The 11469-nt window shown below is 33.7% G+C and overlaps 2 protein-coding genes across 3 annotated transcripts in view; both read left to right on the top strand.

Moving 5' to 3' along the window:
• The first annotated feature begins 579 nt into the window (after positions 1–579).
• Positions 580–4024, top strand: LOC110017807 (UDP-galactose transporter 2-like). The gene is made up of 5 exons (XM_020714920.1): positions 580–814; positions 1187–1371; positions 1670–1870; positions 2508–2669; positions 3474–4024. The coding sequence occupies exons 1-5, from the start codon at positions 688–690 to the stop codon at positions 3819–3821; spliced, it is 1023 nt and encodes a 340-aa protein (XP_020570579.1). The 5' UTR covers positions 580–687; the 3' UTR covers positions 3822–4024.
• A 1522-nt stretch (positions 4025–5546) lies between these two features.
• The window catches only part of LOC110039535 (methyltransferase-like protein 2), a 22417-nt gene continuing 16494 nt past the window's right edge, over positions 5547–11469 (top strand). Inside the window, exons 1-5 of one of the 2 annotated variants that reach the window (XM_020744633.1) lie at positions 5547–5848; positions 5937–6156; positions 8704–8843; positions 9275–9308; positions 9395–9470. In XM_020744633.1, coding sequence (XP_020600292.1) covers positions 5555–5848; positions 5937–6156; positions 8704–8843; positions 9275–9308; positions 9395–9470 — 764 coding nt within the window. In that variant the 5' untranslated portion in view covers positions 5547–5554. The remainder of the gene's footprint in view (positions 5849–5936; positions 6157–8703; positions 8844–9274; positions 9309–9394; positions 9471–11469) is intronic. The other variant, XM_020744634.1, reaches the window with a different exon arrangement.

The raw sequence follows: 11469 nt of genomic DNA, 5'->3' as shown, positions 1-11469 counted from the left end.
TACATGTATACCATTTAAACTTCAATATATACATATATACTATTTTATTTATATATGAAAAGATATATTTAACCTTTTAAAGGTTAAAATAGTGATACTTTTGACATGCAAGATTTGTGTGGTATATATGTAACAAAATAAATTTTAGGGTGTTGTGTAAATATATAGGTATTGGGTGGTATCTATGTAAATGCCCCTGCATTTATTTATTTATTTTATATTTTGCTACAATAAATACGGCTTGTATATATTTAAGACTACTTGATAAATTCATTAAAAAAAAAAAAACATAATAATAATAATAATAGAAAGAGAAGACAAATGACAGCGCGAGCAGAGATGTTGTAGGGGGAGAGAAAAGAGCCTCCTTTTTAAAGTATTCTATGCCGATTCCTTCGTCGGCTCTTCCTCCCTTCCCCGGCACTCCAGTCTTCGCTGAGAAACTTCTACACCTCTTTCTCACAAGTAATCCAAGCTCGTCTCCGCGTAGAAGCGATGTGCCCTAGGGTTTGAAATCTTCTTCTTCTCCTTTGACGGTCTTCGCTGTCAAGGGTTTCCCAAAGATCACATCTTTCCTCAACTAGTTTTAAACACTTCTTAGGCCCCCCCGCCGCTCATCCATTTCCCAATTCTTCAGCTTCTGCCGCTTTTTATTACTGCTCGGTTTGGGTGAGGCTAGAGGCGAGGATGGATTCCGAGAAGAAGCCGCGGGTTTCGAACGCCGGGGCTTGGGGAATGAATGTGGTCAGCTCTGTTGGCATTATCATGGCTAACAAGGAGCTCATGTCGCCTAGCGGCTACGGATTCAGCTTCGGTATTCTCTCTTTTATGATTTTTGGGCGGCCGATGGTAGTCTTTTCCGGCTTAGGATTTGATTTTGTTAATTAAAGGAAATAAAGGTCAGATCTGTAACGAGTTTCAGATTCAGGCTTTTCTGATGTTCAAGGCTTTAAAAGATTTATTATGCCTTGTTGTTGTTTGATTTAGGACTTAGAACCTTCTTTTAGTTATTTCAAGCTTGAGAAATGTTGCATAAGCATCTTTAACCGAACGTTGATGGAAAGCTGTGATTTTTTGGCCGTTTTATTTGTAATTAAGAGTTTTTTTAAGCATTTTTATAATTTTTTTATTCGATTCTCTTCTGTGAGTTTGTCTGACCTTTTTTTGTCTGCCTTGAACTTTGCAGCAACGACTTTAACTGGGTTCCACTTCAGTGTAACGGCTCTTGTTGGCTGGGCATCAAATGCTGCTGGTTTATCCGTGTCCAAGCAGCTTCCTTTGTGGGAGCTTCTATGGTTTTCAATTGTTGCAAATCTTTCAATTACCGCAATGAATTTAAGTCTAATGCTTAACTCCGTTGGTTTTTACCAGGTTTGTTGTAGATCTATTATTTAGTTAAGGAGTGAAGTGTCAAAATAGTCCATTGAGTCTAGAAAAGCGTCCCTCAGACTCTGTAAGTATGGGCTGAAATAATCTCAGAGAGGACTATTTTAGTCCCAATTAAAGGAGTTTGTGGACTAAATTGATACTTTTATAGATCATGGATTAAAATTGGCTTAAAAAAAGTTAAGAGTACTATTTTGACACTTGTTTTCTCTTTAGTTAAGTATGCTTAGGCAAAAGGTTTATATGTTGCAATAATTTGTTTTTTTTTCTATGTGAAATTCAGATCTCAAAGTTGAGCATAATACCAGTGGTTTGTATGATGGAGTGGATACTAAACAACAAACACTACTCTTCCAAAGTGATTATGTCTGTGGTTGTTGTGGCTTTAGGTGTTGGTATCTGTACTGTGACTGATGTAGAGATTAATATGAAGGGCTTTCTTTGCGCTTGTGTGGCAGTCTTCTGCACATCGCTGCAACAAATTGTAAGCATTTAAAGATTTGAACATTTTAGCCCTTCAACATTTTAACATTTGTCTTTATGTTTCCTACTTCATATTTACAATGGATTAGCTTAACATTAGTCTTACATAAAAAATGTATTATTTTTCCTTGATTTTTTTGCTTCATGTCATGATTCCACGTCCGATATGTTTACTCGCTTAAATAAGCTAATTATTTTCTTATATACTATAGTAATGATATGAAATTTTTAATAGCCTGTTAGCTTTTTTCTTAACCTCAACTATGACATCATGGCCCCACTATTTCATAACAAGCTAGTAATACCTTTTAATAGGAGCCAATAGCCAATCACTGTATTTTTCCATGAAAAGGTGTCCTTAAAGTTGGGAGAAAATGGGTTTTGTGGCATTTGATAATAAGGACTAAATAGTAAGTAGTTGAGAATTGGGTTCTTTTGCATACCCCTTTGTCATTTTAACTTGGGAAGGAGAGTTAATGAATGTATTTAATGAAGCCAAATCATATAGAGTTAAGTGTTCATGCTCTAATCTAATGAGCACTATAATCATTTTCCATATTCTTAAAAGAAAATAACAAAAAAATTGCAGCCGGAGCATTGAATTCAATTAAATTATCATGCTGCTTGTTTTCTTCCAGACTATTGGCTCCTTTCAGAAGAAATACTGCATTGGTTCGTTTGAGCTACTGAGCAAGACAGCTCCAATACAGGCTGCTTCTCTTCTCGTGTTGGGCCCTTTCATAGATTACTGCCTCAACGGGAAATCATTATTGAAGTACCATTTCTCTGCTGGAGCATTTGTAAGCATCATTTACTCTTTTTTTTTTCTTAATTTAGGAAAATTTACATTACAAACATACCCTACTCAGTTCTTTTGTATTTACATATGTAACTCCTGAACTTCAGTTTTTACATACATGTCTACTTACATATGCATGAAAAGGTGTGGTTAACTTTTTAAGAGTTAAAATGATGGTGTTTTTTGATGTGATATGAGAGATTTTGGCGGTATAAATGTAAAATAGTAAAATTTAGATGTTTGATATATAAATATATAGGAATTGAGTGGTATGTATGTAAATGCCCCTACATGTAATCAATGTTTTGTAATGCACTCAATCTGATATTATACACTGCTATGGAACTCATGCTTCAGAACAAAATGGGTTTCAATGTTGCAGAAGATTTATATGCATACCACTCAATTCATATGTAGTTACATATCGTACCTCTAAACTTCAATTTTTACATACATACTACCTTGCCTGCATGAAAAGGTTTATTTCACTTTATAAAAGTTAAAATGGTAGTATTTTTTATGTGATATAAAGATTTGGGTAGTATAAATGTAAAAGGCAAAATTTAGTTGTTAGATATGAAAATTCATATGAATCGGATGCTATGCATGTAAGTTTTTGTTTATCATCATACCATGGTGCATAAACTTATGCTAAAAAAGTGTATTTTACTTTTTAAGAAGATAATGATGGTGTTACTTTTGATGCAATGTTAATTCTTTCGTTTTCTCCACTACATGATGAATTATAACTTACAGAATCCTAAATAATTTTTCTTATATTTGCTATTTTGCTTCATTTCTACAGTCATTTATAATTCTTTCGTGCTCGTTGGCCGTCTTCTGCAACATGAGCCAATATCTTTGCATCGGCCGCTTCTCGGCGACAACCTTCCAAGTCCTCGGTCACATGAAGACCATATTTGTCCTAATTCTCGGATGGATCTTATTTGACTCCGCCCTGACCATCAAGAACATCCTCGGAATGCTCGTCGCGGTGGTCGGCATGATCGTCTACAGCTGGGCCATCGAATCTGAGAAGCTGGCGAAGCTCACCGCCGCTGCCACGAGCGACGAGGAGAACGTGAAACTTCTCAAGGATCGAATGAGCGATGTTGCGGAATCCGATGTGGAGCTCGGCCAAACCAAGAGCTGAGATCTCATAACCTTAATTATTCTTTTAAATTACATGTAAGTCTGTTATTGTGTTGAGTCGCCCATTATTCGATTATTTTTGGTGCCTGGAGCTATGTGATTTTTGGAGGGAAAGGCTGAAAGATAGAAAGCCTAGAATGTTTCTTTTCCCTTATATTACATATCAGACCCCCTTTTAAACTATATGTAAATTGTATTTTCTTTCAGCAATTAGTTCATGGCTGCTTTATGATTTTTGTTTCAGTAGTTTTAAGAGCTGTTAAAGATGATGAATCTGAATTCAGAACTGAATTGTGATTCTGCCGGTTTCAGAAACATAGGCAACTTCAAAATCACATGGTGTAATTAGGAGATTGATGGGTATGCAATTTATGTCCATTACATACATACAATTATTTACGTTCAAAATTTAATGTAAATTGCTTTTTTGAACTAATCTTTTCATCACATATGTACTATTAGTACATTCAATTGACATGGCCATTATTTTCATTCATAATATGTAGTTCATCAATATAAGGATACATAACTTTTGGGACATTACATACGTGCCGCCCAATTCATTTGTGCTTACATATCTAACCCTCCAACTTTACCTTTTTCACATTTCTATCATCCAAATATTTCACATCATTTAAAAAATAACACTATTTTGACTTTTAAAGAGTGATATACATCTTTTCATGCATGGTCAAGGTGGTATATGTATAATTTAGTTGTTTCATATGTAAATTAGGTGTTTATGTATAATTTAGGTGTTTCATATGTAAATACATAAGAATTGAGTGGTATGTGTGTAAAGTTTCTATAACTTGTATGTAAACCATGGAATCAGCTGTATTGAATGAAGAATTGATGGTGTATCATTTTACAGGTTAAAATTTGGTAAAGAAAACATTGCATAACCATGAACATTGTAGTGATGTGTAGAATACATTTTACATGCTAAATGTTGGTGAAATCACTCCAAAGTGCATAGGAATGTAAAAAATTTGAAATATTAAGATTTACTTATGTGCCACTCAATGCTATGTATTTACTTATCTAACACCTAAACTTCAATTTGTATGTATATATGCCATCTTATCCCTATATGAAAATGTGTATTTCACTTTTTTAAAATTTAGGCAGTGGTACTATTAATGGGATATGAAAGATTTTGATGATATAAATGTGAAAAGGTAAAATTTTGATGTTAGATATGTAAATATATAAGAAATTGGAAAAAACAAAAAAAGCGAACAATATATATATATATATATATATATATATATGGTCTGTTGGTATAACAGCCTCTTTGAAGGTCATAAGTTCTTTCAGGTTAAGGATTCGAATCTGCTCTGGCCAATTTGTTGGTAGTGACGGAGATTCTAGAATAGTTACACATGAGGGTGATTGGGGGCTGAAAAATTTGATTTGACCATTAAAAAATATAAATAGTGCCATGATTATAAAAAAAAATAAAAATTTTGGTTGTGAGACTAAATCCGTAAGAATTGAGTGTCATATATGTAAAAGCCCCTAAAATATAATTTATTTTGAAACAAAAAAAAAAATGCGGAGTAGAATATTCATACTAATTTATAATTTTTTTAAATGATGGGTTTGAAAAATGTAACAATACTCTTCTATAAAATTAATATTTATGGTAAATTTAAATTTATTATTTCATTATTATATATTTTTAAAATGATAAATATCAAAGCATTAAATTTCGAATGCGAATTTTTCCCAATGGAAGGGAAGAAGCTCTCCGACGAGCTCTCTTTGTTCTTAGCCTCCGGAATCTATCGTCTGTCGGGAATCAACGCCGTTTTTCTGGATCCAGTTCGTCTTCTCAACCTTTCCTACTCCCGCCATTCGATTTCTTCTTCCGGTTACTACTGCCGCACCTTCCATTCATCGGGACAAGGGAGAATGGAAAACACAGCAGCGAACCATTCCTCTGTGCTCAAGAAGAAGAAGAGGAAGCGGAGGAGGCACCATGACCTCAACGAGAAAGAATTAGTGGCGGAGAGACGTCATCAGGTGAATAATCTCCGTTTAGATGCACTTTTTCTTGATTTACCGCTTAGATGACGTCGAAACATGACTTTGGTTAGGTTTTCTTTGCCAGGAACTTCGGCCTTTTTTGCTCAAGGCTCACGAGGCATTACTTTCTGCAACTGAGCTTCTTGCTTTTCTTCCTAATTTAGTTAAAGATGAGAAATTCAGTCTTGACGAAAGAGAGCTGGAAGCGGAGCTCAAATTTATTGAGTTGGGAAGACTATGGCAAGCACCTCTTTACCGGATATCTATACCAATGGAAGGGAGCACTGAAAATGTGCAAGAGGAAGGTTAGGCTTCTTGTCTGATTCGGAAAACACTGCTTCAGAACGCAGGCGTTTGAATTTACATACATACCGCACATTTTTTATGTATTTATGCATCTGACACCTAAGGTTTGATATTTATATTTATAATTCTTAGGTGTTAGAGACTTATTTATGAAATGGTGTATTTCAATTTTTATGTATTTATGTATTAAAAGGTAGATTACATTATTTCCACCTTTTCATACTCAAGGAAGTGTCCTTTGGGTGTAAAATTCAAAGTTTTGGTGTAAGATAAGTAAATGCATAAGATTTGGGTGCTAGTATGTAAATATTAAAAAATTAGGTGTTAGATAAATAAGTTTACATGAATTGTGTGGTATGCATATAACTTGTAAATGCTTCTTGCTTTTTCAAGTAAAAGACTGTTTTTGAACAAAATGTCTCATATTGCTATCAATTTTGTTCAGACTTTGGATCTGGAGTTGTTTATTTTGCTTTGTTCTGCATACTTATTAAAACAGGGAAGAAATGCTAACAATTGAAGTAGGAGAATCTGGCTGGCATGATAAAGTTAAAAAGAGAATAGATGCGATTCTAATTTAGTAAACAATTAAAGCGAATTCAAAGACAGCATACACCATCCATGAACTTTATGTACACTTAATTTCACAACCTTAAAATCAAAATCATGAGAAATTAGTTTAGTCAATGGGCCTCTAGAGACGTTGTAAGAAAATAGGTCCGGTCTATCAGTACAACTGGTGCCCGTCTGTCTGTCTCTCTCTCTCTCTCTCTAAGAAAATATGTTAGAACCTTGCAATTAAATATGTGCTATAGTGAAACATTTGATGTTATATATCATAACAAGAACTTATCACCCAGTTGAGTGAGAATAATTTTCCATGTATGCCATAATATACTTGAGATAAAAGATAGATTCTAAGAAAAATTAGAGGAGATTTAATCACTGAATTGAAAAAAAATTCTTTTAATTGAATTCTATTGTGTAACAAAACTATTTAATTGTGCAGTTATCTTAATTAAAAATACAGAGCGTTTTGAAAATTGCAGCTCTCTCTACCATATGTCATGCTATTTAATGTTTAGATATTCATAAGAAAAGGTCATAGACAATGTGTTACAAATGGAATAAAAGAAATATAAAGTGGTGGCATCATCTTCATTTAGAATGTGTTTGTTTTATTTTAAGTGTTTGGAAGTGATTAGGAGGTTTTTGTTTGAAATTATTAAAAAGTACATGTATTTTCAAAATGCATAGTAAATTAAATGGAGTGTATTTTGACAAGTCATGGCTGTTTGATTAACAATAAAATAAATACATTGAAATTATTATCTTTTTTGTTTGGTTCAGTTTATAATACAGAGTGGGTTGTTTAGCTAAAATACAGTGGTGAGATTATCTCCTCAATGTTTTAGGTAAAATTTTTTAATATAATAAGCAATTCTGTTTTTCAAAACAGGAGCTGATATTTACATCATTTGGGTAATACTATTATACTCCACCGCTATAAATAACCAAATATTTTTATTATCCTCCACCTCATAAAAAATATCAAATGTAGTTTAAATACAAAAATAAAAAGGGGGAAAGTCAAGCTAGTAAGGAGACCAAGGGAGTGAAACAAACAAATTATTTACAAAACTTGTAAATCAAGATAGGAGTCTTAGAAGCAATAAAAAACTAAAGGTGACGTGAGATCATGTGAGATAAAACGACATTTGTAGGTTTGGAGATGGTGTCTAGGCAACTGTGAGGGTTAAGGCAATGGTGGTAGGTGCTTGGGCACTTGTAGATGACAAGCTAGAATGGTGTCAGAGTGGATATTACTAGCTAGGGTGGCAAACAAAACACAAGACACCCATTTTACTTCAAACAAATCCCTAATTCTCGCTTCCAGGAATGATTTCAAGTGTTTGTTTGGCTAAAAGCAGATGAAATTTTCTATTCTTGAAACATGCCTTCAAAAAGGAGATTATTTTGCTTCAATCTTAAGAGACATGATTAGTACTATTTATAATGGGTTGATGGGTTGGAATATAATTTTTGCATAAAATAATAATAATGTTATGTAATTTAGTACAAGGATGAAGAAAAATGAAACACATTGTAGCTCAGATAAACACTTCTTACTTGTAGTGAAACAAATTTGCCCTTAGTATTTATGCTATCTGAACATCAGCTTTAGCTGTAATTTAGCTTTATTTATTTTGTCCTGTTAAACCATCTGACTTATCATAAAACATCTCACTCAAGAAATCATTAGTGAAACAATTGAAACGTCTATCCGTTAGCCGGCCTTCTAAGTTACTTTTATGCCAAATATGGCACTCCAATCACCTGTTCTATGAATTGTAGAATGAAAAGAAAAAAAAAAAGATTTCGTGATTTCCAAAAAACAAAACTAGAAACTGTTGTCCTTTGCTTGTAGCCTGATGAATCCATTAAAACATTTTGAACATTACTTTTTATTTGTTGAAGCATCAACTTCATCTACGTCTTTCAAAAATCGATAAGCTATCTAACAATAAATATCTTTGGCTCATCAGGTTTGCAACATGTGGAGTCCAGTGGAATGAAAGTTGTTCCTTTTTTTAATGAATTAATTTGTAATGACACATCTAATGATGTGGATGCTGAATTCCTTAACCGGAGATACATATTACCCCGCAACAGTTGTTTTTATACGGTATGTTACTGTAAAGCAATCCTTCCTGGTTGATTAGATTAAATTCTTTGAAATTTTAGTCATTTTGTTCTCTTAATTCCTTTGATTTTCTTAAGATGAAGATTTTCAGCATTTGCTAAACAAAGCTGCTTTGCATGTTTCTTGGATTCCCTACCTGTTTTTTTGAAAAATTATCATGTTGGAACTTAAGGATGCAAACTAGAAGTAAAAAATATTTCATTTTTGCATGTATGTATGCATGAACACTCCAATGTATGCTGCATGAACACTCCAATGTATGCTGCATGTTTCTATTCATGCACAAAATATTTGCATGTACATATGTAAACATTATTCCTTGTATGATGAATATGTATTTGCCTTTTTCGTCTTGTAATAAAAATCTTACTTTTTCTTTTTCTATTACTTAAAATATTATGTTCGTGGGGAAGTCTGATTTGAGACAAATCCATAATCTGATTCCCGGTAATATTCATAATCTCTGCTCCTAATGTTTTGCAACGATGGATAGCCTTGATGGATAGCCTTACCATTTGTGATGCAATTGACAGGTTGTTCCGATCAAGGTTTTAATCTAATTGTTATTGACCCGCCATGGGAAAATGGAAGTGCTTATCAAAAAGCAGCGTATGCCACACATCTCCTTGGAATATTTTTTATAATTTTTTTTTTCTGTTTCCGTCTTATGTTTTCGACTCTAATGCCTGATGAAAAAAGTTAAGCAGTATTGTTAAATGAAAGTTTATAGTAGAATTATAACAAAAACTGTGAAATTCTCATTTTATATGATATTGGTTCTTATATGCTCAATCTAAACTTCTAATAAATTATTTAACGAATGAAGTTTCTCCCAATGCAGGGTCTGATGACTAATTGATATCTGCAGTCCCCCCCTCCCTCCAGTTTACTTGTTTTAGATAGATTTCCTTCTCTATTTGCCTAAACTTTTTTTTTCCTACACTGAATGGTGTAGATTTTGGAAATTGTGCAGGTAATCTTATTGATATTAAAGGGGCAGTATAAGTACAAATTACATGACTCCTAACATAGGAAAGACAATCAAAAAAAAAACACAAAAAACTGGGAAGAAAAATAAAAAAAAAAAAAAAAAAAAAAAAAACAATGCTAATCTGATATTGCATTCTAAAGCGGCATGATCGGTATTAATTGTCGTTGACGTCCTCCGTGCGGAACAAATTCAAATATTCGTCCCTATCTCCAATCCGACTCTCTAGAGCATGGTAATCTCTCCCTGGGTTCCATCATCGATTTAGGTGAGTCTCTATTGAAGCCAATGGATCGGGACATGGGAGTAACAACGGGCTGCCGGAAGGGCTAGAAGTAGCTGTATGCGGCGTTAGCTGGAGTGGGTGATGCTGGCAGCCTATCTGGCAGGTGCAGGAGATCATGCGGACTTCAAAAAGGGAGTTGGACGAAGGCCGGCCTACTGAAAGAGAGCTGGAGGAAGGATGGCCTGCTGGAAGATGCGGGAGGAAGGGGTGGCCTGCAAAAGATGCGGAATGAAATTGGCAGCGAGTAGATGGACTGCGGTAGATTGGACGACAACAGGAAAAGATGGAATGAGCAGAGATAATCACCTCCTAAGATGAGTTACAGTCGTAGCACCTTCTCACTGTCGGATATAACCCCCGAAAGGGAAAAACCCCGAAAGCAGAGATCTGGAATCAACAACAATGAAAAACTAACCTATAATCTTGCAAATCAGCATTTATATTATAGATGCTATAAATAGAAGGTAAGAGTAAAGGAAAGGGATGAATAGTAAGGAAATAGAAAAGAGATAGAATATGAAGGGAGGTGGCGACCGAATAGGAAAGGGGGTATTGTCTCCCTTGGGCGGCAATGCTGGTTGGAACAATCGGCCGGCCCTAGCCTCTCTGGCTCGACCTGTTGGTCCAGCCCTTCTAAGCCCCGCATCACTACCATGCTCAATATATCCATTTATAACCTTTGTCATGCTGATTATTGAATCCATACAACATAATTAATATAATTTTTTTTTTAAAAAAATTTTTCCTTTTGCCTCTGTAATATTCTTGTGTCATATAATATTCCCAAGATCTCTTCACCATGACAACAAAATTTCATCTTTAATAGTTTTTCAAAGGAGGTTTTCTGTCTTATTATTTTCAATTTTTAATGCATTTAATCTGTTTAAGGTTTTTATATCTCCATATCTTGCTTTAGTTATTTTATACATTACCTTCCTCTTTCCTTTGTTCCCAACCTGTTATATACATAAAAAAAATCATACCTTTTTTGACTTTGCAAGTATTCTAGCTTTCTTATAATTTTTTATGTCATTGGAGTATTGATCTTTTGATAATCCTTAAAGAAAGCAAATTTCTTTTTTTTTCTATAATATTTTGCACCTTCTCACTCCAACAATAAGTATAATCACTATTGTATAATCTTTTGCACATTAATCATTAATCTTTTTAATAGAAATAACCATCTTCATATCATTTTTGTCTTGACTAAAAGTTTTTAATTTGTTTTTCCTAGCAACCTAACCTTATCTTTGAGGAAATATTTCCTTTGATTTTTTGTTTTGATTTGGTGTACTTTTATTATATATATATATATATATATATATATATATATG

Source organism: Phalaenopsis equestris, unplaced genomic scaffold (genome assembly GCF_001263595.1).
Source record: "Phalaenopsis equestris unplaced genomic scaffold, ASM126359v1 Scaffold000002, whole genome shotgun sequence".
Lineage (NCBI taxonomy): Eukaryota > Viridiplantae > Streptophyta > Magnoliopsida > Asparagales > Orchidaceae > Phalaenopsis > Phalaenopsis equestris.
This window is presented reverse-complemented; position numbering and strand designations above follow the sequence as displayed.

Coding starts and splice junctions, on each gene's coding strand:
- LOC110017807 (XM_020714920.1), top strand. CDS start 688: ATGGATTCCGAGAAGAAGCCGCGGGTTTCGAACGCCGGGGCTTGGGGA. Junction 1,871..2,507: donor GCACATCGCTGCAACAAATT/GTAAGCATTTAA, acceptor GTTTTCTTCCAG/ACTATTGGCTCCTTTCAGAA. Junction 2,670..3,473: donor ATTTCTCTGCTGGAGCATTT/GTAAGCATCATT, acceptor TCATTTCTACAG/TCATTTATAATTCTTTCGTG.